At 45.2% G+C, this 27,704-nt stretch overlaps 1 protein-coding gene across 2 annotated transcripts in view; it reads left to right on the top strand.

The window, feature by feature from the left end:
- LOC126403023 (protein bicaudal D homolog 2-like) overlaps positions 1-27,102 on the top strand; it is a 45,232-nt gene extending 18,130 nt beyond the window's left edge. The window contains exons 2-11 of one of the 2 annotated variants that reach the window (XM_050065417.1): positions 911-1,123; positions 10,332-10,484; positions 11,431-11,645; positions 11,734-11,980; positions 14,331-14,588; positions 14,720-14,923; positions 15,017-15,565; positions 16,107-16,258; positions 21,358-21,589; positions 24,826-27,102. In XM_050065417.1, coding sequence (XP_049921374.1) covers positions 911-1,123; positions 10,332-10,484; positions 11,431-11,645; positions 11,734-11,980; positions 14,331-14,588; positions 14,720-14,923; positions 15,017-15,565; positions 16,107-16,258; positions 21,358-21,589; positions 24,826-24,828 — 2,226 coding nt within the window. In that variant the 3' untranslated portion in view covers positions 24,829-27,102. Of the gene's footprint in view, positions 1-910; positions 1,124-10,331; positions 10,485-11,430; positions 11,646-11,733; positions 11,981-14,330; positions 14,589-14,719; positions 14,924-15,016; positions 15,566-16,106; positions 16,259-21,357 lie in introns of both variants that reach the window. The other variant, XM_050065416.1, reaches the window with a different exon arrangement.
- The last annotated feature ends 602 nt before the right edge of the window (positions 27,103-27,704 follow it).

The raw sequence follows: 27,704 nt of genomic DNA, 5'->3' as shown, positions 1-27,704 counted from the left end.
TGAGGCGAGATGAGAATCAGAATTTCCATTGGATCACTGGTGGTTACAGGATTGGAAATGAAATCTGTAATCAGGGGGATGATTATTTTGAGAAGGCGGAGAGTAGCCTAACCTAGATTCTGCTGCAGTTAAGGTCTCGCTCTGTCTCTGCCTCTCTGTCTGTCTCTGTTTGACTCTCCTTTCATATTGTGCTGCCTTGCAGGCCATTAAGAAATTAAGGTCAAAATTAAGGCAGAACTATTTATAGTGAAACTATGCTTTCATATTGCAGTCAAACTACATGCCTGATCTTCTTTCAACTGCGGATATCTCCCGACAGACGGCAGAAGCCTATATGTCTTCTTTAGTTATTTAATCTTCATGAATTTCATCCTCTTCAGACAATCCGTAAAAATCAAATCATATCTGATGACCTTCCCATACTCTGCTATGATCTCCTAAGGTATTAAGAGCATTAAAATACAGGCCTCTCATGATCGCCCAGACACTCGGCCATTTGCTCTACTTTGCCTGTTTGGTTTTCCCATCTGTGGAGTCACTTCAGAGCACGTGCAGGGGAGGCCAACTTCCTGCGGGTAGGGGAGGGAGGGATGGGGGAGCTAGGGGGAAGACGGGATGATGAGGCCCAGATGGAGCCTAACTGATTATCTCTACAGGCCGACGGCAGTATTTTGGGAGGTTTTTGAGCCCCAGTCCCCATCTGAACCAGAGTAGTAGAGATTAATGTCACTTTAAAATGGCTGAATCACAAAGCAAACTTTTTCAGGTGCAAATAACAGTACAAATAACCAGTTAATGCTTCATCCACTGATTTCAATACATCTCTAGTTTGGCCACTAAATTACCTGTCTTTGTCTTTGCACTATAGCTTCTAAGCAACAGCTCTTTTCCTCCTTTCCTGTCTCTCCAGGCCTTTGGACAAGCCTACACCAACCACAGGAAGGTGGCAGCGGATGGGGAGAGCCGCGAGGAGTCTCTCATCCAGGAGTCGGCCTGTAAGGAAGCCTACTACGAGCAGAGGGTCCTGGAGCTGCAGACCGAGCTCCGCCAGGCACGCAACATCCTCACCAATACCCAGTCTGAGAACGAACGCCTGAACACCATCTCCCAGGACATGAGAGAGGTAAGAGTCGGGGACACACAACCAGAATTAGAACTGAATTATTCCGGGGTTGTAGAAGGGGTTACAGTTTAACATGTTCAGTTCAGTCAGCTCGATGTGGATCACAGGACGCAGCTGATGAAACATCAACACAAGACGGCTGATATAGTCACTTCAAAGAAGACTGTGTATCGTGGCGATCTTCTTCCTGCGTCAATACTTTGAAAATGAACTCACTTCTGGGTTGAAGCAGAGGGTCGTGTGTACTCTTGTTTGCCCGCAGCTATTGAGAACAATCGGTGTGTTTGAGTATGTTTTTTTTTTTTAACTGTGAAGCTGCAGAAGACATAACAGATCGCTGACCCATCTAAAGCCCTGTGTGGTTGAGCCCTGGAGGAAACAGGGATATACAGCTTTTCACTTTTTATTGGGTGCAAAGAATAGTGAAGAGGCAAATAAGTTTTCTGTAGCCTAACATGAAGTGCTGCACCCACATTCATCCACCTCTGATACAGGTGATACCTGATGACTCAATATTGCTGTTTATGTCTCTTTAATTTAGGGTGTGATGGGAAATTCAACAACTGGTGTGTTTCTGACATGCTAAGACAAGACTAATCACATGTTCGTAGGACACAGACAAGGCTGACTGAAGCAACACCTTGCCTTCAAGCTTAATGTGATGTTCTCCGTTCCTGTTGTGAGGCAGGGTGGAGTTATAATTACAGGCAGAAGAAAAATGCTGAGGCCATGGGAAACATGCTCTACTGCAAGAGATGGCGTGCTCCTACATGACAAATTAATCAAATGATATTTCACATTTGTGTGAACTGTTCCATGACAATAGTGCTTACCTGTTAGCCCAACTGTGACACAAGTGACATGCCTCATTATAAGAACTCCACCCCAGACATGCACTTCACCAGCCTGCTGTTAACCGAAACCTGTTTTGCTGAAGCCATGTCCCTAATGCGAAGCATGCTCTTTACAAATTCCAGCAAACATTTTCATACTCTCCTCCATTAAGCTTCTCTAACTTTCATAATGCTAACCTTTATTGTCTGCGCCCCACTTTGGACAATGTCTGACCTCTTCACTGCCATTTACATACACTCACAGCTAATTGACCTTATTAGAGGAGACAAGTGTGCAGTGCAGAGCGTGGGTTGTGTGGCTTCGCCAGTGGCCGTGCATGTGTGATTTTGCATGATAGAAGTGGTGATGAGCAGATTAATTTAACAGGAGAGCAGCACAGGTTGAAATTACACTGACTGAGAGGCGTAAGGAGCTCTGAGGAAGCCTCTTTGACACAAAGGCAGGGAGACATAAAAGGATGAAAAGAGATGAATGGAGTCTGACAGGAGGGCAGAGGGAGCCTCGCACCTTTAGAGTTTCTTTGGTCCGTGCTCCCTTGACAGCCAAGTAAAGGCAGGAATAATAACTAGGGGGTTTGAAGTAGCAACTTGTTTAAGAAGAGAAGGAACAGACTGCTCATGCTAGACAGAAGTCACGTCTCAAGGTAGGTGCGTGGAACAACACAGACTGCACCAGGAAGATGCTCCGTTTTCTGTATGATCTTAGTTGTTGCATCATATCAGTATGTTGTGCAGGGATTCTTCGGTTCCAACAACACTTAACCACAACTGCATTTTGGTGCAGAAACATCAGTATTGTTCCCCGTTCCATGCATACCTCTTCACCCATGCACCAGTAGATCCAGTTAAGTAAGTAAGTTGTTTTGTTTAAAGAATCAAAAATGTCCTCTGGGCTTCACATTTGGCATTCTGTAGTATGACATTCAGCACTTCTTCCCTCCTCTGTATAATGCTCTCACTATGTGGTAGTTAAACCCACCAGTGTTCCAAATCTTCCCGTGTTTGTGCACAGCAGATTTAGCTGAGTCCTCTGTTTTTGCAGGTCAAGTCGGTAATTCCAGTGTAATTGGGAGGGAGGGGGGCAAGTTAAAATGGGGCTCCCCTCTGGAGTGAGACTGAAGTCTTTGGCAGGCAGCTGCAGGAATCACTGCTGATTTCTGTGAGTCACTGCTTGAGAAAGATGTCAGCAGCGTTACTTACTGAGATTAGCGAAAAAAGACTTAAACATGGCATGTCCCTCAAAACGACTTAAGTTCCGGAAAGCTCCAAATTCCACTATAATTAGGTCAGCTGCTGCTCAGCTCTGCGTCTAAGTTGGTATAAGTTGGGCATAATGGAAGCCAGATGTGCCTCACAAGACATGATTTTGAAACAGAGTGTGAGTTCCCGTTTATGAAACTTTACTGCCAAGAGTCAGCTTGATTATTACTTTCTGCAAAAACATTGTGCCTCTTAAATCTTCCACCGGAAGTCATGAAATTTAAGAGAAAAGCGAATGTAGTGTTTGCTGCGTATGTGATCTACAGCTTAATGTAGCTGGTGTTGCACTGGTGGTCTCCATGATGGCCTTTCTGCAGGTGCCATTCCCATTATAAACACCTGATGCAGCACCATGAGCCCCGGCCAGCGGTAATTGGCTGGATAAAAGCGGCTGGAGTGTAAATTGCCCCATGTATGGGAGATAATGACACCCTTCCAATGGTACTTCTGTGGGTGCTGGGGGGAGTGTGTGTGGCAGGCAAATGGAGGGAGCCTGGGCACTGACGCTGGCATTGTGACCAGACTGACGGGACTCAAAGAGGCCTTTGTCTCCTGGGTTTCAAATTAGCCCAAAAGCTCATGCAGGGAGGGAAGGAGTGGGGGCACTAGGAGACGATGAGAATGGTACGAAAGAAAGAGAAGGAGGCCTGAAATCCGTTGGAGAAGGAGAAAGGCTTAATGAGGGTAAATTCAGCACCAGTGGTGGACTGTGCTGCTTCCTGGGACAGCATGGCTAATCATATTGACTCAGGAGGTGGATTGAATGACTCAATTTCATCATGGAATGCAGCTGACAGTTGGGCTGTAACTGTTGCCTTTTGTGTTTGCTTTAAAGTGATTTTTCTCCTGCGTATCTCCAAGTTTTCCTGTTCGGTTAAGATACATTTAAGGTGAGAGCTTTCACTGGATCAGTGCAGCTGACAGAAAGCTTCCAGAAGGCTTACAAAATGTAATTTGGCTGCGTGTTATTCACAAATCACACACTCGATAACGACATTAATCCACCAGTCTACAGATCTGGAAGCTTCACTCTGTGTAAAATGGCTTTTGTCTATGCACAGGCCAGTTCATTCACAACCATTTAGTTACAGCATCTCAGCTGTATACTGACATCACATCCAAACCTTCCAGACAGGCTCCCATGCCAAAGACTGGAATGTTAGCCCTGAGCACCGATAAGACATATTTCACTGTTACGCTGCAGTCTACAGGATTAAATCTCCACAAAGAAGCAGTAACATTGTAAGGAGGCGCGCTGTAATAAGCATGACTTCATTAAATTCAATCTCATGTCTTGAGAGGAATGTGCCTACAGTGATGGCTGCCATTATCCCCACAGAATGAGGATCCCCATTGCCTGCCTCTTAGCAAATTATCAAGCAAAGCCAAAGATAAAAATGCTGAGAAGTGTTATCATTGTAGTCCTATCTTTACACTCTAGGCACACTCATAAAAAATTGAATGCGTTTCCACCTCAGCATCACCACGTGATCGCTTGCAGTATTTCCTTTCTGCATTTGTACCAGCGAGGATGCTGTGCTGACACACTAACTGTTGCCTTCCTTCCATTTAACAACTGTCATCCTGAAATGATTCCCTCGCTCGGACCATTTTTCCCCCGCAGAGACATAAATTACAGCGTTGCTCTTGTTGTCAATCACCATAATGTGCAAGCCATTCAAATGTTTAACATGGTTTTTCCACCTCATTAATGCAGTCGATGGAGCTGTCAGACATCACGCTGTCCCCTTAATTTAAGTGCTGTTTCATTAGCTGGATTAAACACCTGACAGAGGAGCAGGGGATTGAGAGAGGAGAGGAAGGTATCTGCACTGATGGGATGAGTTTAGAGGGCAGAGGTGTAAAGCTCATTGAGAGGAAGCCCATTGTTGCTGTTGCAATCAGAAGAAATGAGAGTGCAGGCGGAGCAGTAGGACATGAGAGCAGGACTCCGGTTGTCACGGCAGCGCTGGAGCTTTACATTGATTATTGAAAGGTCAGAGTTGAGTAGTAAAGGGAGCCAAGAAAGGTTGCTCTTTGTTTGCTATTATTATCATCTGACATGAGGCCAATGTAAAAGGACTCCTAGAAGACTCTGGGGTGTTGATGTCGACTGCGTTATTATTTCTTGACACAAATGCCAAGACAGATGACCTCCTGTCCTGTGCTAGTTGGGAGGAGGGGAGAGAAAGTTAAAAAATTGGTCTCCAAAGGAAAAGACACAGACAGCAGAGGAATATAAAAAGAGAAGAAGACGAATGCTACTTCAGTTTCCATTTCTGCAGCAGCCATCACTGTCACGAGTGACCCACAACTGGCTCCAAAGCCTCCAGATGTTATGTAGGTTATCTGGCCACAGCACCCAACACCACCTAATCATACTCTCACTTCGGTTAGCTGCCTCATGAGTGGCATGTCTCGAAGATGGACAGCTATTTTTAGCCCTTGAGAGGGGTGCGTCTCCAAAATACATTGCCATTGATCCCTAATAATATTTGTCTTTTGGTAATGGTTTTAAGGAAGCTCTGAAAGTGTGTCGTTCTTGATTTAAATCCCCGGCTGATAGCACTGAAGAGGTTTTCTGTGCTGGATCAATACATCCTAATAAACACACACAAACATGCCCACACATTCACTTCAGCTAATGGGTGTGAATATGCTCACGTGCGCATTTCTCCACTTTCATCCAAATGACCTCGAAATCACTAATTCACTGTTAAGTGCACGCAGGCACACTTTCACCCTGTGGGCTTTTCCACAGTCACACAGTGGGCAGTGTACCATCAGCGTCGCACTCACAAGGTTCCTTTCACTTTTTAGTTTTTAATTGTCTCGTTGAAAAGTGCGACCTTGACGGGGTTTTTTTTCCTCCATAATGGAGTCTGGGAAGGCTGAATAGAATGACAATTGCTCGCAGCGAAGAGGAGGATAAAAGCAGATCTGCTTTCACCCACATTCTCGTCTCTGACAGTAGCAATAGGCCCCTGAGCTTCATTATTCCTTTGCTCTGTCTGAACCTATACTGGGGGGGTTGGTTGAGCTGTTGTGCATCTGTGATTCATTTCTCGTCCATCCTGAAGGTAATCCTGGGATGTGCTCGGCTTGGTAGAGTTAGATTTAACTCGGGCTGACGCGACCTTGACGTGCTGCAGAGCCTACGGGACATATAAAGTTTTTTTCTCATTAGCACACTCAAGACCAAAAGTGCTCGCTGGAGCACAGTATCTCCAGACATCTACAGGCAGATGTGAAATAACTGTCCGTGTCAACTTCTTTTTTATCTGAAAGACAAATATGATGGAACTAAAGCTCAAGCAGTAGGAAGGAATTCAACTGTGACTGATGCATGGCCTCTAAAAGCACACTGACACACGCGGAGGAGAGATGGGAGGTGGGGGGGAGTTGGAAAAACGAGAGCAGTAGTGTTGGTGAAATGACAAAATGGAGGTCAGTGGTTTTCGAAAGAGAAGCCGAGAGGGGGTTTTTAAAAAACAGTATTGACCTGCAGTGTGTGTCATACCATCTGGGAACCCCTCTGCACTTTGTAGGAATAGTAATTTGGCGGAAAAATCTGGTGTAGTGCATTCGACTGAAGTGCAAAGTGGGCAGGATGAAGAGTGAAATAGAGGTCAGCGGAGTGAGAGTGCAACAGAGAGAGAGGAGAAAGGAGATAAAAATATATATTTACATTGAGTCCGTCTGCGCCATTATATCAAGAATACAGTCTCGTGCCATCTGGGAGTCTGGGCAGCACTTTCGAGGGAACCAAACCAGGGGGTTAAAAGCTAGTAAACATGGATTTGCTGAAATGCATATTTACAAAAATTCTCTGGAGTTATTAAGACCGGAGCGGAGCCTTTAACAAAGCATTAAAACAGTCCTAATCTACACTTGCAGTAAGCCTGAAACTTTGCCACCGTGGCTTACTCAGTAATGGAGCTATTTCCTATAGAAGTGGAGGTTACAGCGGCTCTAACACATTTGAGAAATTACTCAGAGCTTTGGGGAGATTTAAGCAGGCTCAGCCCCACTGTGCTGTCAAAAGCAGTTTAATGGCGAAAAGAAAGCTTTGGAGCTGAAAGTGACCCACGGAGATGTGTGCTCTCGTGACTTTCTGTAACACTGTTTGACCTAGTGAGGGCTCATTAGAGTAACACATGCACGCACTAGTCCTCACTGCAGTTTTAACATCTAAAATGCATTCGCCTCTCCTGCCAGTTTATGGTATGCTTGTACAACTTAGTGTTTTTGCTGCCACCCACTTTGCATGGAAGCGACACATTTGCCTGTGTGTGTGTGTGGGTGTATTCAAGCAGCTGCCCAGACATCACCTGTAGTGACAGCAGGCAGGGGGTCATTACAAACCACACACATAGGTCCACACTCATGAACAGCCTCCCACTGACAAACTCTATTGGTGGCCCCTCAAACACGCAGACATTCCCAGGAGAGACGTGTGCGCCTCATGATTAAGTATGATTCACACTTTGAAGCAAGGACGCACATGACCAACCCTGATGAGTCTACTCAAATCAACTGTCAAACAGCAGGTCAGTGTAAACCCCGCCCCCTCAGTCTCTGAGGGACTCAGTGCCACAGTGGATGTGGAAGCGGGGTGAAAGGTCACAGCCCTGCTATGCATTGTAATCAGATTGGAGGAGGATCCTAATCAGGTTCAGTGGCGGCCTGTATTCATCGGGACCGAACAGCACTGACCCTCCAGCTGAGGCACATAACCCTGACCAGGAAAAGACCTGAGCAACCAGCTGGCACAGCTTCGAGTTAAAAACAAGAGATTACTCCAGCAGTGCGGTGATTACACCGGAGATAAAGACAACAATTGTGTACGTGTAGTTTGATACTCCTACTCAAAGCTGACAGCTAGAGTAACACAACCTATTAATGCTTTGACTGATACCAGCTCTCTCTCTCATTTTTTTGTTTGTTTTTGCTTTAATTCAGTTCACTCTCAGAAGTCAAAAACCACTGCATAGAGGCTTAGTGGAGGGACTGATCTGTATTGTAAGCTCATGCATTATTCAGTAAAGCACTAACATCAGGGCTTTCGCACTGCAAACACCCGCGCTCATTAGACATGCGCAAAGCCCCGATGAATATTAATGCACCTTCAAACGTCAGCCGCAGCACAGCTCTGCACATAGTGATTAATTATTACACAGAGCAAATGAGGAGCGTGTACTCTTCATCAGTGGGGATTCAGCAACATAGTGTTTGTCAGTGCATTCCTCTCAGTAAGCCAAAAAAAAAGCAGTAAATTCAAATTATAGAGTTAGTAAGTAAAACAAATTGTTTTTGGTTGCGTGATCGTCTCCAGAGACACATTAGTTAGATAATAGAGTGTGAATTGGTGTTGATTATTAATAAAGCTTTATTACTGTGTGATACTTTACTCAGTTATGAATAGTGTGTGACTAGGAAGCTGTGGTGAGGAACCAGTGACCCCTCTAGTTATTAAAAGGTGTGTCTTGCCGTCAGGATACCTGTCACCACCGGCTCATTATCCACGTCAATAAGTCATATTACTGATGCTCAATCTCAAGGGAGTGGTGACACGAGAAAGTCAGCAAAGCGAAAGCCTCTCAGGACCGACTTCCTGTGGTCGCTGAAATGATACGAGAGCAGGGATTGTGATGCGGCCACATGGTGACAGCGTGAGAGGAAGGGGCCACCTGGCAAGGGATTGGGAGGCTAATTGTCTCTCTGGTATTAGGTTATCTCTGCCAGCTCTCCTGAAAGAAAGACATGCATCTCACACACACACACACACAGACAGACATACACACACAGCCATTAACACACACATGCAAATCATATCCATACTGTAGATACAGAGACTGCCATTATTCATTTACCATCTCACGCACATGCAAGTGTACACACATTCTGCACGCGATCAGGAGATAGCAACACTAGCCGTGTGAGAGCGCCATTAAATTCATGCACTTGCACACACACTGTCGAAAAGTTTCATGCTTGCTTGCACACATGGACATTCAAGGTCAGCTCAGACATCGCTGAACACACAGATCTATTTCACGTGCTTTCCCCCACTTTCTCGCATTTCACACACACACGTTTGTGCATTCAGTTCAAAAAGGGTGAGGCCCTCCCTCCTTCAGCGAGTATCCCCTTACTTGCGAGCTTTTATCTACTGTTTCTCCCAACGGCCGCCGGCTAAGATTTCCCCCACCCAAATGTGCCGTGGGGCTCTAATGTTTTGGGATGAGCCAGTCAGCGGGGATTGGAGGGCAGCGGCAGAGCCTGAAAGAAGAGGATGGAGGGTTAAACAGGGTGCTAGACGAGGTAGTGAGGGCACAGGTGGCTCAGTGCGGCTGATCGGATCCTTCGGTTTGTGTCACAGTCTATAAGTGGGGGATGGGCATGTGTCTTACCTCTCTAACCTTTATATAATTAATGATTAGAGAGAGCCAGCTGCACTTACTGTATATAACAAGCACTAGTGTTAGCTTGTAACTGGCGCAAGGATAGTCATGACACAAAATTTTCATCCCATGCCTTCTGAAAATACGAGCATATGTCAGCAGAAAATTGTTCCGATTCTGAATTCCCACTGAAATTCAGACACGTTTTACACAGCCTCCATGTCCTCAGTTTGCACTGAGTGGTCCTTTTATTCAACTGCACAGAGAACGAATCCTAATCTGACTCCTCTATAGAGAATTAGACCACTTCGATTCTTCCCAGCCACTGAATGCTTGTCACCATTAGAGACATAAGTAGGCTTCAGTCTCTTTGGTGCCATCAGAGCTGGCAGGCAGGCACACTTGTGGCCCACTGCCCGGAGGGACACCTGGCACCTCCCGCTCAAACATGAACAGGCAAACGCACACTCACACATACACACACGGCACGAGACGTTTGGCCAGATGGGAGCTCTTTCTTATCTAGCGAGATTTAGAGCGTTAAAGAGCCAATGTGACACAGACAGTTACACTAAAGCAACAATATCCAATCAATCGCCGTCTCTCCCGCACTCAGTCAAACGAGATTGAAGTAGTGGTCCCTGACATCTCTTCCTCTTCTTACACCGTCTATCTCTTTTGGCCCTACAGAACAGCCAGATGGTGGAGCTCCAGAGGAATCAGCTGCGCGATGACATCAAGGAGTACAAGTTCCGCGAGGCGCGTCTGCTACAGGACTACACTGAGCTGGAGGAGGAGAACATCTCGCTGCAGAAGCAGGTTTCTGCACTCAAGCAGAGCCAGGTGAGGATGAAACAGTGCTGCAGCTCTGGATGCAGAAAGTTTGAATCATGCAGCAGAACATCCCCTTCTTGGTAAATTCACCTTTGCCGCAGGTTATCATAATCCAGTGTTGTTGGTTAGGCTTAATTAGACTGGTAGATTTGGGCATCTTGTCCATATAATTTTCCTTTAAACACACACATGTACTGTATACTATCTTACAGCCTCTCAGTAGCACTGCAGGCCGTCCACCTCCCACTCATCAGCTGTCAGTCTGTCTCCTCCTTATCCTGATTAGACTGCCAAAAGAAGTGTGAGCACTCCAATATTCAGATTTAATCAGGATAATAAAAACATCCTCTGATTCAGAAAAGCGATAAGCAGCTGGTGTTGTTTTCTCAAATGCTCGGAGCTGTCGTCTGGTTGTAGAAGTGTTTGACAGACTCTTTCACAGCTATCATTCTTCAGAAAGAGATTCTTACACTTCGTGGTAGCAAACACACTTCCTGGGTTTAATCAAATGAGTGGAAAGGGAAAAAAAAATCGCCTTCGCACATCTGCAAACATGAAACAGAGCTGAATTTCCAAGTAGGATACTTCCATTTGATGTTAGCTTTTATGCCTGAGCTGTTAATTCTTCCCATATGCCCTTGTCATCTTGGATTATGTTCTCAGTGTTCATCAAAGAGGGCATGAAAGACAACAAAGGCAGCTCCTACTTTTTAGACATCCAGTATAAAAAAGGGATTCCCAAATCCAATTATCTTAAAAGTAATTAGAAAGGGAAATTAAATGGATATGTTCTCCATTAACATTATCTTGAATAATGCCATTCTTTTTGATCCAGCTGCTTTGCCACACACAAACCAGCCTGACAGCTTGTTATCGTAGGAGATGCATCGAGTCGTATTTGTCTGTCTGTGGATCCAAAACACACTGAAGGTGTTCCCTCTCCTCTTTTTCCCAGGTGGAGTTTGAGGGTTTGAAGCATGAGATCCGTCGTCTAGAGGAGGACACTCAGTTCCTTAACAGCCAGCTGGAGGATGCCATCCGTCTGAAAGAGATCGCTGATCGTCAGCTCGGCGAGGCCCTGGAGACCATCAAGACTGAGCGTGAGCTGAAAGCGTCCCTGAGGAAAGAGCTGTCCCACTACATGAACATTGGAGACACTCTGTGTCACAGGTATAAAGCACACAAACAAGCTGCTGACATGCCTCAGGATACACTGTAAAGAACACTAAATGACAGAGTTCCCATTTTTCCCCCTCAGCCCTCTCAGCATTTCTCTGGATGGCCTCAAGTTCAGCGACGATGCCTCCACTGAACCCAACAACGACGAGGCTCTCCACGGATATGAGAATGGCTTCACCAAACTGGCCAATGCCATCAACTACGACAACCGTATCTCCACACCCACGAAGGAAGAGCTGTTCCATCCTGCGCCCAGCCTCGTGGACGACCTGCTGAGCGAACTCAACATCTCAGAGATCCAGAAGCTCAAACAGCAGCTGATGCAGGTTTGTACTTAACTATTATGGGAAAACTGAAAACATTAGCCCTGCTTGTTCACTGCGGGAATGTTGTAGTGTTATTCAGCCTCACCGTTTTGTATTAAAAGGTATGGATACAAACTGGGGGGACAGAGTTGTTCCAGCTGCCAGTGGAGGCAGTAACTGGCAGGACAAGAAGGGTGTGACATTCTGACGACGTGTTATGTGTGCAACCTACTATTGGGAGATTTAAAGAGCAGCTAGAAGCAGTTAGCAGCTAACTCAAAGAAGCAGAACAGCAACTGAAAATGTCTGCATATTGGGGAGAAAACTAGGTCTAGGACTCCTTACCCTCTGAGAAGGAGACAAGATCAACCTCCATATAACGGACGTTAAATGATTGTTACTGCCATGTTATGCCATTGTTACTGTTCAAAAAAAGCGCTGCACGACACATATATGTCACAAAAGAGGCTGACATGGTTGTGTTACATATCACAGCCATGACACCTTCTTTGCCTCCAGAGCGCCGGTGTCTACAATCACACTGGGGAGGCATTTTGCTAGTGCTGTTTAGTGCTCTGTAAGAATCAGGTGTGATGAAGGGACATCGCTGCAGGAGTTTTGCAGGATTTCTGTGTAAAAAGGGGCTACTGTTTGTCTGTTCATAGTAAAGGATATGGCTGATCTCTGAGATCTGCTTATACTGAATAATAACCAATTCATTCTGCAGACAAGTAACAACCGATAAATCATTTGCAGTCTGACAGATTGGAATGTAATTGACTTGTTTCAGCAGTGATGCGTTCACTTTCTGTGAAGGGAGGATCAGAAGCAAGCTGAGAGTTGAAAGAAATAAAGCACCTTGATTATTAATGTAGATATTCTTGATATGGGAATAGATTGGTGAGATGTCTTTGCTTATTATATTATTTATCATACTTAGAATACTGTGTTGTCCTTCAGACAAGCTAGATTGACAGTAGTTGTCACAAAACAGCTGAGGATGGCAGGGCACGTATTCGAGTGGGGTGGAGGTGTGTCTGAGACGTGAGTGAGTCAGTATGTTTTGGCTACATCCTGACCCAGGCTGCTGCAGGGATCTAAATCCCCTTCCAGCAAAGTTAATCCAGGGAGACGCACACACCCTTCAGGCTCCGCCGGGCTGCGAGGCAGCAGGTGGTGGCACCAGCGGACCTGCCATCTGCTTGCTCTTCACCCCATGAGTCCAAGGCCACGCCTGACTGGGCACCATGGTTACCAGAAAGTACGGGGAACCTGTGGATAATGATTGTTTTGAGGTCTATGGGATTAAGGATTTTTCTTTGCCTCCCTTCATCAAACGTAAACACGGTTGCTGGATTAATGTGTAAAGTTGAAGTCACCTCTGTGCCGCACTGCTCTGGGCAACGCTCTGGTTTTCATCCTGGTCAATGTGCCGAATCTGGCGAGCTGTGACAAAGCCCTGTGTTTGATATGACCCAGCAGCGTGTCATGCTGCCTGCTGGAGCCTCCTGCCAGGTCATTCCATAGATACCAGGCAGGAATCAGAGCAGAGCAAACAAAAGGCTTCCTTCACTCATTTAGCCATGCTCTGTCCCTCTCATACCTTATCTCATTTTATTGATTAGGTACTCAAATGATCGATCCCGACATCCGCTCCTCGGATACCACCCTATTAGTCCCTGGCGAATTTATAAGAACATGCTATATGGATTCTGCAGGAGTAGGATGGGAAATAATGTGTTAGCTGCCCACAAGCTTTCACACAAATTAAAGTAATGTGAGAGTGTCAGCGCCAGTATTGACTTTATTCAAATTATGGACATTTTTTAAGTGTGACATGAGAAGAACATCATGTGATATAAAATAATGTGAATTAGGGAACTCTTCAACATGACAAGCCATCTTAATTAAACTTTCCATCTCTTTTTGAAACATATTCCGCGCTAATAAATAATGTATTCAGATGAGCATGTAAATGATAATTACAGATCAGTTTTCTGAAATAGCTCAGTGCTTACATCAGCACAACTGTGTGCATGCATGTAAGACGACCCGTCAAGCATCTCTGCCAGTGCTCAGCTGAACCCCGTCCAGCAAAGTGGCAAGGTCACCCTGACTCTGATGCTGGGCTACTGGGCAATGAGCCCTCACATACTTTGGCAACACAAGCCTGATAGTGGGTCGAGTTACCACATGACAGATAATCCACTGATTTAATATGATCTGTCTTTGGAGGAGTCATTCACACCATCAAATTACGGAGAAATTCAAATGTGAAATGACATGTGTGCAGCACTGTACTCTCATGACGGACATATAGTGTGATGACCTCACGTCTAATCGCTCTGTGCACCACTGCCTCTCTCCTCAGATGGAGCGGGAGAAGGTCAACCTGCTGTCCACCCTGCAGGACTCCCAGAAACAGCTAGAGCAGGCTAACGGCGCTCTGTCAGAGCATCAGGAGAAGGTCAACCGCCTCACGGAGAACCTCAACGCCATCCGCAAGCTCCAGGCCAGCAAGGAGCGCCAGTCTGCCTTGGACAACGAGAAAGAACGTGACAGCCACGAGGACGGAGACTACTACGAGGTGGACATCAATGGACCTGAGATTCTGGAGTGCAAGTACAAGGTAGGAGACAAAGAGTCAGATTAAATTCAAAATCAGGTGATCGACATTTTGTCAAGTGAGAAAAGTCAAACTTCTTAGAGTGTGTATCGTCTTTGTTTATTCTCAGCTTTTTATATATTCTCTATCTCTAGGTTGCTGTGTCTGAGGCAGGAGAGCTGAAGGAGGAACTGAAGACTCTGAAGACAGAATACCAGGCCTGTCAGTCACGTTACGAAGAGGAGCGCACCCGTCTGGAGAACGATGTCACAACGCTGGGAGGGAAGCTGGCAACTCTGGAGAAGTCCTGTCAGTCAGAGAGGGAAGAGAAGGTTAAGCTGGAGAAGGAGCTGCGCAAGGTGAGAAGCTGCTTTTTATATTGTCATCCTGATAAATACTTGATTTGGTGTTTTTGTAAACTCTAATTTAAATTTGTCTCTCCGCGTCCTCAGCTGAGCGATGTGGCAGGCGAATCCCAGGGTAGCCTAAGTGTGGCTCAGGACGAGCTGGTCACCTTCAGTGAAGAACTGGCCACCCTCTACAACCACGTGTGCATGTGCAACAACGAGACACCCAACCGCGTCATGCTCGACTTCTACAAGGAGGGTAAGGGCGGTCGCAGCAGCCCAGAGGGCCGCGGTCGCCGCTCTCCCATCTTGCTCACCAAGGGCCTCTTCCCCGATCCCGCTAAGACTGACCTGAGCGACGGAGCCCCTTCACCAGTCTCCTCGCTGCCTTCTCCCGTGTCCGACCACCGCCGCGAGCCCATGAACATCTATAACCTGGTGGCCATCATCAGAGACCAGATCAAGCACCTGCAGCTGGCCGTGGACCGCACCACAGAGCTGTCGCGCCAGAGGGTGGCCTCCCTGGAGCTCGGCACCGTGGCCGACAAGGACAAGGAGGCCTGCATGGAGGAGATCCTCAAACTGAAGTCCCTGCTCAGCACCAAGAGGGAACAGATCGCAACCCTGAGGACTGTCCTCAAGGCCAACAAGCAGGTCCGTTGTTCTGTCTTTTATGCACTCAGAGTGTGTGTTCATCTAAGTGGGTATCGCTCCCAAACATTTGTCAGTTTTCATTAAAAGACAGAAGCAGTGGAAGAGGGTGTCAGCTATTTCAGGTCTATTCAGCTGTCGCAGCAAATGCATTGCAGACAAGATCTATAACAAACACTGGAGACAGCAGCAATGATGTCAGCTGTCCGCAGTATCTGTGTGGTTAGGACGAGGAGAACAGCCCTCCAAAGAACCATAACCCAGAGACACAGTGTGTGTGCAGTTGCTCTGGTAGCCCTTTAAAGTATGTGTGTGGTTACTCAGTGACCATTAAACCTCAGACATGAAAGCCCCTCATTAACCACACACCTATGGTTTTAAACCAGCAGCTAACAATAACATCTACAGGCTGCTGAGCCTTAGTGGCTTGAAAAAAATATATATAGGTGATGTGGTCCATATGAACAGACTTCTTGAGATGGGAAATACACCCCCGACACCTTCCAGCTGCTCTGACCCTTTTGTTCTTCTCGCCCACCCACAGACAGCTGAAGTCGCTCTGGCCAATCTGAAGAGCAAGTATGAGAACGAGAAGGCCATGGTGACCGAGACCATGATGAAGCTGAGGAATGAGCTCAAAGCCCTGAAGGAGGACGCAGCCACCTTTTCGTCTCTCCGAGCTATGTTCGCCACACGGTGAGAAACGTGACCCCGTCTGACACAAAATTAGAAATAATATGAATTTTTTTTGTTTTTGTTTTTTTTTATTCTAATCCCAAAGTGTGCCAGTATTCTGTGCTACTGTAAATTAGCTTGAAGAAGCAGCAGTAGCAAAGCAGACTAAATGCTATTTTTAGAACTGCTGCACGTGCACCATACAAAGACCATAAACTGCATAAGCAGGTAAGTTAAAGATAAGATCGTCATCATATTGTAATCCTTGTTTACAGTACGCTGACTACGTCTGTGGTGTTATTGTCACGTTTGTATTGTTTGTTTTCGAGAATCGCGGTCAGAAAGGGATGCTAGCATTGATACTGACTAATATAGAGCACAGAAGGTATCTAATCTGGGTATCATTTAAATATGTCACTTAAGTAGTGTTTTGACCAGTGACTTAGCGTGTGCGGGGGTGTGTGTGTGTGTGTGTGTGTGTGTGGATGGGCTGACACACTCGCTAATCTTTTCTGATTCCATGGAGAAGCCGGTCAAAGGTTCTGTGCATAATCCCACCTCATCTTGGTCTGGATTACACATTCACCCCTCAACACGTAGTAAACTAAGTGCTCACACACTTTTCGTTTGTGTGTGTGTGTGTGTACATATTAGGAAAGGTAAGAAAATGACTGATTCCTCTATGGGTGCACAAATATCATTTTGAGTTGCCTTTCCTCTTTGTGAATGTTTCTAAGGTGTCCACTTGTCCCATAAATATCAGCGCCAGTCCAGATGGCTACGCTGAGATGCTGAGACAGTCTTTCCTTGTGCATTTAAGACTCCCCTGCAATCCACAGCAAAGCTCAAGCTGTGCAGAGGGAGGCGAGGTAGAAGAGGAGGGAGGGGATCGACGGCATTACAGAGGGAATGTGTGGTCAGCTCAGCAGCACCTCGTCTTACCCGTACAGTAGCTCAATACCTTTTCCTCGAAGAGTGCTTGCTGAAGTAACTCCATATACCTGCAGCGTCTAATCAATTAGTAACAGAAGGAAAGCTCCTCTGTCTGCAAATGGCAGAGTGTGTGTTGTCATGGGTTTTTGGCGCACTGCAGAGCCAGATGGTTAGAGGATGTAGGTGTAATGCTAAACCATTTGGACCAAAGGCAACCAGGGCAAAGAGGGAACCAGATCTCGCTCCTACTAATGACATAATTTTTACCCTCTAGGGGAGTTGTGTCTTTTGTCATTGTGGCAGCAGTGAAGGGAAGGTGTGAGATTATATTTGCTGTAAAGAAGTAGAGCCAATATGAAGTGTCCGTGTCTTTAAGCTTCTTCAGCTGGAGAGGCTTAAGATAATGACAACACATCACAGCTTGCTGTTTACCGCCTGCATCAACGCATGTGTTTCCCTCCTCCACCGACGGTGAGGCTCTTGAGGCTCCGACCCCTGTCTGTCACTGTTCTGGTGCCTGTGCATGAATTACACTCGGTCTGTTTATGAGATTCACGTATTGGTATGTAAATTCTGTCCTATACGGCGCAGAGCTGGGTCAGGGGACTCATTGAGAGGCTGGGGGACTCGCCTGAGCAAGGTTTCCCACACTCCCCCTTCCCTTTGTGTCCCCGTCCCCCCTTCCGTCCTTCCTCACCGCCAAACACCCGCTTCTCTAGTCATCTGGAAAAGAAAGAGAGGAAGGAGGCAGGCTCTCAGTTTAAAGCCCACTCCAGGAGTCTAATTTGACAGTCTTTTTTTTTTATGCTAATCACCACTCTGACAAAGGTGGATTTTTGGGAATCTCTCAGATACAAATGTGTGGTCTTTGAAAAGACGTGGTACAGTGCAGTGACATTGAAAGAATGTGTAGGTTTTTGTGAGAGCCTTTGTGTGAATTCATGCTGCGGTCAGTGCCTCTCATAGATTAGAGTTACTTGAAAGTGTATTTTGTGCGGTGAGAATTTCATGTGAGAGACGCAGGGTCCAATGTTTTTCAAGTATCTGTACGTGCCTCTCTCTCTGTTCCTCTGTGTGTGTGTGTGTGTGTGTGTGTGTGCCTCTCCAGCTGCAGTCTCTGGTGTCATGTTAACAGTAAGCTCCTGCCTCTCGCATTCCAAAGACATGCCTCGACATGCTCTCAGCTCCTGCTCATACTGATTAACAGTCAAACCCCATGTTTTCTCCTCAAACATGCACCCTCGATCATCCTGCCGCTCTGCTCTTAGTTGTATTCCCTCTCCATCACTCTGCCTCCTCCTTCTCCCTGCTCTCTATGAAATCCATCCCACCGTGACCAATCAAGCTCCAGACAACAGCTGAGGAGGTCATGTGTGTTTCTGTGCGTTATTGATTGTCAACCATGTTTACATGAATGCTGCAATAGTTGAGGTTTCCTTTTGGAGCTATAAACACCACCGGCGACTGTAAATAATCTTAGCAAACTACAGAGAAAGTGTTTTTCTGTGGTGTGAATATGATGACTGTTCATCCGCTTTCCGACCCCCCTCAGCCATTGTGCCACCACACCCCATCAGCAGGCCAAAAAGGCCCCCATTGTATCCCTCCATTTGATAGAATAGACTCCTCTGTGTTTTTCCCGGGAAAAACCGCACAGCCTCTCACCCCCCACGCTGGAGTGGCTGAGCCGTCTGAAGGCGCACCAGCCCCCCTACCCTCTAAACCACCCTCCTGGGTCGTCCCCCCACATCTCATACTGGGTTTAATGAAGCAGCACTGATCCCTATTGTCTGGGTGTGTGTCCCACTGGGAATCAAACTGCATACACAAGAGGGGAGGGTATGGTTCGTGTTTGTATGTTGGTCTGGCAGGGGCCAGAGTTCACGTGCCGCACAACCACGTGCAGCACCACACGCAGCAAAAACATCTGCGGTTGCTCGTGTTTTATTTGGGTTTTAAATTTTGCCTTCGGGACTTGTTTTTCTGAAAACAGGAAAAGAATTTTTAGGTGGGTTTACACAGTTTAACTTAGAGCAGCTTCTAGAGATCCCAAACTGCTTTAAAAATCACACGTGAATCCAGAAAACACTCAAAACAAGTTTATTTTAGTTGGAAACAGGTCAGGAATCTGATCCTGCTGGGAGATTTCTGCTTGTTTTCAGAAAATAATTTACGACTCAACAATAACATATCTTAGTTGGAGGGTTTTTTTTGCAGTGCAGCAGTTCAAGCAGCCACTAAGCAAATAATAACACCAGACCTCACATGCCTAATGAGAAAATGACAGTTATAGCTTGCAGACATCAGAACACAAAAGATGAACAACATTACGTGAGCAAGATTTCTGCGTTCTTGTGGTTTTTCGAAGTATAAAAGCGTTTGTGAAGTGTCACCGCAGGTTGGGGCGTTTCCCATGTACAGTAAATACATAAACACCAGACGGAGAAAGGAGAATAGGGCGAGGCCACCTGCTAAATTATTTCGGAACGGTTTTATTGTGGCATCGTTGTGGGAGTACGCTGCTTACGAGCATAACAACCCCTCCCTTCATAGAGGTGTGTCACTCATTACCGGAGAATGTCACTCAGAGTGCTTTGTCAGCAACACAGAAAGTAGGGATGACCAAGACGGGGAGAGAAAGTGATTGTCACAGGCAGACAGACGGAGACGGCCGCAGGGAAGCGACGGAGGAAGAAGAAGCCTGAGAGGCGAGATAAGAGCGAGGAGAGAGGAGGTGATTGAAAAAGGAATGAATGAGAGAAATGCAATGAAAAGAGGGAGAAGGTTTGGCAGCAGATGGAGAGTGGAGATAGGAACCCCCCACCTCAAAATCCCCTTGGGTGACCCACTTTCTATACCTGCCCAGCCTCAGACACAGACACACACACACAGAAGGGCACAGGGAGACAGGTGATAATGTCGCAGTGCAGCACTCAGTGATATTTACCGGTACAGGGACAGTGGTCACATCTTGTGCTATTTTGCACAGAGATGTCAGGTGGAAGAGATGGACTGAAGTGATGCAGTCTCACTCCAACTGGAAAAGTGGAGCTCAGGTGTGAACAGCTGTACAGCTCAGACCAATGAACCGTATTCCTCTCGTCCCCGTCTTCATTTTTTCTCCCCTCCTCAGCCTGTTCCTCAGGTGACGTGCACAGGATCTTCTCACTGACCCCTGGGTTAATGCTTTCATCCTTTGTGTATGTGATCTATTCTTAACATCCGCCGCATATACACTCCTCATATTATACAGAGAAGCTGTAAGCTACGCTCAGATGTCTCCCCCTGTTCATGAATGTTAATTATACCCTTCAGCAGGAGCCATATAAACCCAAGAAACATGGATTTGTGTAGGATTTTTTTTTTTTTTTTTCACTAAAAGCACAGAAGTCGCATGTATCCAAAAACCTTTTAAGGCAGGAGCTGCACCAATAAAAGATAGCAATAAAATATCAAGAAATGTCCGCACACTGTAGCTCCCTTAAGTGCATTAGCACATCCACAAGTGACAGTTCGAAGTGCAGTGTGCATCCCTTTCTTCATGTATACAGTTTTTTTGGAAATATATAAAGAATTCAAAGAAAGTGTAAAGGTACAGGGTGAAGTTTGCTATGTTGCAATATTCAGTTCAAACGTGTCACCGAGTGATGGCCGCTGTGGAAGAACAAAGATTGTTGCTGTATCTTGTGAAATATCTGCTCAAATTACTTAAAGTGAGCTGAAAACACTGAAGTTTGGAAAGTTTGGTGGACAGAAATAGATGATGAAATCATTAGTAAATAATGCAGGAGCTCAGCTGGTCTCACCAGGTCTGCACTGTGCAACAATGGCTCCACCCGGTGGTGCCAAAAAAAAAAAAAACACAGTATAACCAGGAGAAAGGTTATGGTGAAAGTGCGTCAGTTGTTTCTATCTTCATGATTGTTGGTGTTAGGATCTCAAACATGCAGCTCAGGTATGCACTTGTGCAGTTTTGATATAGCTTTAATGCAGACATAACAAAAAGGCAATGAATTGTTTGGTCCACTGAGGCAAAGGCTGTTTGATATTATAGGAACTGCCAGTGCCCCCTTGTGGTTTGACACAGGAAGCTACTGATGGTGTAAAAACAGCCTGATATTTTCCATTTCATCTGGAAAAATGTGTATCTGACTTAACAGTTTTCTCTCTGTGTGTCTGTGTTGCAGTTGTGACGAGTACGTCACTCAGCTGGATGAGATGCAGAGGCAGCTGGCTGCAGCAGAGGATGAGAAGAAGACCCTCAACTCCCTGCTGCGCATGGCCATCCAGCAGAAACTGGCCCTGACTCAGCGTCTGGAAGACCTGGAGTTCGACCACGAGCAGGTCCGCCGCGGAGGCAGCACCGGCCGGGCTAAGGCCCGCAGCAAGGCCGCCATTGGCCCCTCCAACAACCCCCACGTAAGTCAGAGTCTCACCTGCTCTGGCTCTGGCCGGCCAGAGCTCAACAATGCTATGCCCAACGGCATTTTGGGAGGCCCTCCGGTCTTTTGCAGCGAGAAGTACAAGATCTACTGTGACTGAGGCGGCTGAGACGTCTGCAAGGGACTGCTGTGTACAGAGGGGAGGGGGCCTACGGGTCAAACCCTCCCTGCCTTAGTGTTAAAGAGCCCCACTCGCTCGCTTAGCTCCCTGGCCAGCCTGCGCTCCTCTAGGGACTGCTGTGTTACTAACCGGCTGCTCGTGTGTGCTAGTGTAAACGCTTAGGGGAATGCAGATGTATGTACAGTGTGCACTAGACGTTTGGACTGTAGTAGACATATATGGCATGTGGATTATAGGGCCCCGGTTATATTGGGGGTTTTGTGGGTCTAATGGAGTGTCTATTCTTTCCGCTGTCACAGTGCCGTACGTATGATGTAAAAGGTGGCAGCTTTTGTGCTTGTTTGTTCTGGCCCCCTGAGTGTATTGCCTGGTAACAGTAACACATCGTGGGGGTGGGGACTTGTAAAGAAGATGTCGATCTGACGGTCTTGTGTCTGTCGGCATTGGTGCTCCTTTAAAAAAAAAAGCCCCCTTCGCTTCCCTGCCTCTCCGTCCTGGCCCCCCAGGACTGACCTGTGTCCAGCAGCCCACTGTCTAATCAGGTCACTCTCAAAGAAAAAGGAACTTTGAAGACAAAGCAACTAAAATATGCAATCTCCCTCTGCTGTCTTGCCGGGGGAGCACAGTATGATTCTACACAGAAATTCAAAAAGTGGGTTGGCTACTGGTTTTATGATGGAATTGTACGGGCAGAAAAGGAGCACCTGTGGCCGCAGGTGTTTATTTCAGGATCATGTTAAAGCTGTGATGCTAGCACACCAATACAATAGGGTCAATAGAATCGCATGGCTTCGCAGCTGAAAACGCTTATGAGCTTTTTTAACTGTCTTTCTGTTGTCAGGTGTGTGGTACAAGACAAACTCACGTACTACAGGGCTCTACATTGTAAAGAGAGGAGTTATTTGGTGTCTGGTGAACTACAGGAGGGCTATTCCATGTGACCCATTATGTTGCGATGGATTCTTTCAGAGCCATATTATAAGAGAGAAAAGAACGTTTGACAAATCGATCTCCACACCCAAATTAAGTGCACTTCAGCATAGGTGCCTCAGGTTCCTACTTCTGTTAAAGCGGATATAAAGATTACTGTGAACAGAGATACAATATAGTTTTGATCAAAGAAGATTTTTTAAATACGGAGTAAATCCTAGAAGAGCACAAATCAAAACGGCACCTACACGTGCACAATAAATCTGCAAACCAACCGACCACTCGGCAAAAGTGCCTGTCGACCCAAACACTTGATATATTTATCTATCTGTTGATGTAAAGCCCTGTCCTTGTGTCTCAACTTGAGCGTACACTGTTCCTTTGCTCCTCTCCCCCTCCTCTCCTCTTTCTCCCCGATCGCTCAGAGCTCTCAAATAATTTCTGTGTGGTTTTACGTGGCTGAGAACCCTTTCTCCTCATGTCTCTAACCTGTGTCTTGTCGCTCGGTCGCCATGACGACCTTCTCTCATTTTAGATTGTCAGCAGCTTGCTCCCCCAGCGTCACCACTCACCCTTTAACTAGAATGAGGGACTGTGAGGAAAGAATATTTTTGTCAGGTAACGTCCTCCCGTGCGTAGTGTTCCCGCTGTTTGCCTGTGTGTGCATCAGCATTTACGTGAAGCGCCCTCATGTGTGTATTATGTTTTTAACCTTTGCAAATGGAGGGACGCTCATTTCCTGTTTTTTGTTTTCTGGTGTGTAAGGACAGAGCGACGCACTGTTTTTGTATCCACAATAGCTTTAACCCTTTGCAAGCTAGCATTACGCAAATAGGAAAAAAAATATAAGTGGGGCTTGTGTTTAATAAATCCATGTACTGCTTGTGGATCATAGACACATTAGCTTTATGACGCTAAAAGCAGGGTTGATGTGAGGAAATCCTGCAAGGTTGATCAAATTATGCGTTTTCTACTACCACTATGCTATATAAGAAAATCTATATTCTTAATATGATCACGTTCAGGTTATAATCTTGCAGGATCCGATAACAGTATTCCTTCCTCTCGGATATAAAGAGAGGGAGCTTAAATATTCCTGGAACAATGTCAGCGGTCAACCCTGCTTGAGTGTGCATCCGTAAGCCACAGCGCACAGCATGGAGACAAGGCTATCGTGCACACACACACACACACCTCCCTTCGAGGTCAATCACTCTTTTACGTTCAAGATTCTCTTAACTTACAAGTGTGATATATTCTTTCTATCAGTTTGCGCTGACGAAGAAAAGGTTCGGGGAGTAGAGGAGGGAGAACTACTCGTGTTGTAAAACCAGCTCCTGAGAGAGGAGATAAAAAAGCCAAACATGCTGGTGAAGAAAGCCAGATGTCTGGCCCGAGAGCTGACTCTCATACTGTGGCGAAATGAGTCCAGGGGTTTCCCCGAGGGAGAAACTCCTGGTTAATTTTTATGGAGGAAAGATAAAGAAACCGAAAGACTGGTTGCTCAATCGACCAGAGGACATTGATTCAAATTAGTTGAGCCTGTGACCCTTCCCCTTGTATAGGCTCTGTGGACTCACTGAGCAGTAGATAGACCCCAGGATGTGATTGTGATTAGACCCCCTTCTCCTGATATAGACGAAATCCCACTTCGCTCCGTCTAGTTTGTAATCAATGTCTGGCTTGTCAGGTGTCATGACAACATGCCACCGAAAAAGCTCCTCCTACCTCTGCTTGCAGGCTCCTCCCACATCACCTTTGAGTTTTACCACATGATGCATCCAGTTCCTGATTTATAGTAAGCCTGCATGTCGACAACGTAACCTTTTTTTTTTTTCATTAACTTGCATGGCATATGAGAAAGACCCATCTCCTTTGGTTCGGGTGGTGTTCTGGTGATCTGGTTTCAACTCTGTCCTCTTGGTACTCGCGAGTCATTGGCTTCCTAACTGCTTCCACATCAGCTCGTCACCGACTCGCAGACGATGTCGAAGCTCCCGACATAACATCGGGCTCTTAACACGGCTTCCGTTGCTCTGACTAACCACAGCCGCCGTCTTGCTTTGTCTTGTGTGGACTCAGCCGCTGACCATGTTAACAGTCGCTCTAAATTGACAAGTAATGCTAACGCTGATCATTTGTCTGTTTCTCCCATTTTGCAGTAATTACAGTAGTTCCGCGCGGATGACGAAGTACCAACACAAGGTCCATTCTCACTGCTGATTGAGCTCGCCGAAAAGAGTTAGCACTAATAGGCCATTTGGACTAAAACCGCTAAATGAAAACACTGATTTCCAGTCGAATAAACTGTCCTGCTTCCTTCTTATTGCTTTTATAATGTGATGGCTGTTAGAATGACACCTTTGCGTGCTGCTGCTGCTGCTGCTGGAAGCCAATTTCTCACAGGTCCAGCGAACTGACCAGAGTTTGGCCGATCTAACCCTCCAATGAGAAGCCAAGGGAGATGTCTTTTTCTCAGTGTAAATCAACAAGCTGTTTGGTCTGGTTTCATCCTTTTTTTTTGGTTTTGTTTTAGTTTATTGTTTTTATAATCTGTGCACTTTCATTATATTGGATTATAACAGACTATTATTAACCTATAGGAAAGTGTGGTAGAACTATGGTTTGTGAGTTACTCGGTATAGGTAATAACACTATAGGATTATACGTCCTCCTGAATCATCTGATATTACATAAACTATTTACTCCAGTAAAGGCTCCACAAACCACAGACCTACTATTACGACTTTATCCTCAAGATTTTATCCATCTAATAATCATTTTTAAATCGTTTTGTTACATATGTTATGCTGTTCTTTTGTGTTTGTTCTACTGCCATGTTCTACACAAAAAAAATCCAGGGTGATCAAATTCTGGGGTTTTTTCATGTATTTATTATTCCTAGGAATAGTTCAAAATAACACGATGAAACTTGACAACGCTCTGACTCAAGTAGGTAAGTTGTGTTTTGGGAAAAATTTTGAGTGGTATGATATATGCTTTTCCTAACCTCTTACCGAGGGCGTTCCACTGAAACGGGATCACTGACTTTCAGAATTCTCTGCAAGTGCGACGATTAAATTCCAAATTGGAATTGTTTCATTCTCTCTTCGTTTATCGTGCCAAATCTTGGTACACCGTTTAGGTTTGAAAAGAATCAAGACTCGGAAAGAAGACAAACCGTCACTGAGGAAGACGTAGTCGGGGCCATGGCACTCCGTCCGAGCGCCGGGGTTTTGTTTTTTGGTTTGTTTAGTTCTTCGTTTCTGACCAGTAGTGCCTTTCATTGTTTCAAGGGAGAATCTTAGACTAGGATTTTATGTTTACTTTTTTATAGGTGAGGACTTTGGGTTCAACTGTGAGCAGCAATAAGTGCAAAGGGAACTGTCCCCCGTCTGCATGAGTGAGATGATAGTTTTGAAATTAGCTCAATAAAACTGACATTGTATTGAATTCTGCGGGCCAGTGATCCCACTCAATAAATTCAGGGGTATTACGAAAAGGTTGTTTTTTATCAAACTTGGGGAACCAAATGAAATCCCTTTGGCCTCCTGTTATTGAACAAAATGCTCCAAGCATCTGTAATGTGTTTGGGTAGATCGGTGTACTATTGGAAACATCTACGCATCTCTAGCTTTGTTTGGTGAAGGTAATGTGATATCAATAGTATTGTTGAAAAAATGTGCAGAGAGCGCATTTTCTCTTTCTTTTTGTCCAATTTGAGTTTTTGTTTGTTGTTTTTTTTTATTATTATTCTTGAATTTTTTTTTTATTTTTTTTTACATCATTTTTGAGCATTATGTTTTCAGGAAACAGAAAACAAAATAAGCATCAACAAGCTTGAATAGTGCCATCATAGCCAACGCTTGTTTGTTGAGGCATTAAAGTTACCAATATGGACGAGAAGCTAGGAGATAAAAGTGCAATTCAGATAATGTTTTACATTTAAAAAAAAAAAAGAAAGAAAAGGTTTTCTGTTTGCTGGAAGCGATAGCATTGTGATAATAAAATTAGCTGTGCAAACTTTATATTGTCATATTGTGTTTCAGTATTGATCCATAATGAGAGTTTGATATCTTTATATGAAAATAACGACTTCACCTGTATGTTGGTATTTATTTGAATTGTCATGCAGTACTGTATTCTTATCAATAATGTGCATTATGATTAGTGGCATATTGATTACAGCTAAATGTCATATGCATGTTTCTCAGTCATGGGACCTTTACACAGAGTTGAAAACAAACATGTAAACTTTTGTCAGGGTGTTACAAAAATATGGAGACGAAAAAAAAAAATGAGAAGACGAGTTGAGTCTGATGTATTACTGCTGAACTAATCCTATGAAAGTGTTTTGTTTGTTTTCCAGTAGAGAGGTGAGATGTCTGTGTAAAGGTAGTCATACTGGCTAAAATCAATAAATGTGACTTAAGTTCCAAGTCGTCTCAGTGTTGTTATTTAGAGCTTCTCCTCATTTATTGTAGTTACAGGAAATCACATCTGAGTTGAATACTCCAGGGTCCTCTTATTTCTTATATTTACAATTAAGATTATCTCTCAGGACATATGGTGTGCCACGGCAGTCCTCCCTGGTTGTTGACCAGCTCAACTCAACTCAAATGTGTTTATAAAGCACATTTAAAAACAACTCACATTGATCAAAGGGCTGTGCAAAAGGAATAAGATGCTAAAAACACGTACACAAAAGGCAACGTGTCAGGTATACAGCTCATACATTCAAAACACACAGGCATTCGTCAAAGAAAGCCACATCAGGGGGAGTCAAACACTAATGAATAAAAATAGGTTTTAAGCTTGGACTTAAACAAGTCAATGGAGGGAGCAGATCTGATTGGGAGGTGGATGCTGTTCCACAGTTTGGGGGCAGATGCAGCGTACACTCATTGACTCATTGTAAAGTTACTTATAGGGCCTTTGCAAATGCATTTACAAACGTTACAAAATGCATCGAGTTAACTTCCTCGAACTGTACTTTTTGTTATGTTTATATTATTATTATTATTATATTATGTTTTCGGGT

The sequence above is a fragment of the Epinephelus moara genome, chromosome 16, assembly GCF_006386435.1.
Source record: "Epinephelus moara isolate mb chromosome 16, YSFRI_EMoa_1.0, whole genome shotgun sequence".
NCBI classification, from domain to species: Eukaryota; Metazoa; Chordata; class Actinopteri; order Perciformes; family Serranidae; genus Epinephelus; species Epinephelus moara.
The sequence above is the reverse complement of the archived record's forward strand: the minus strand, read 5'-3'. Positions and strand labels throughout refer to the sequence as shown.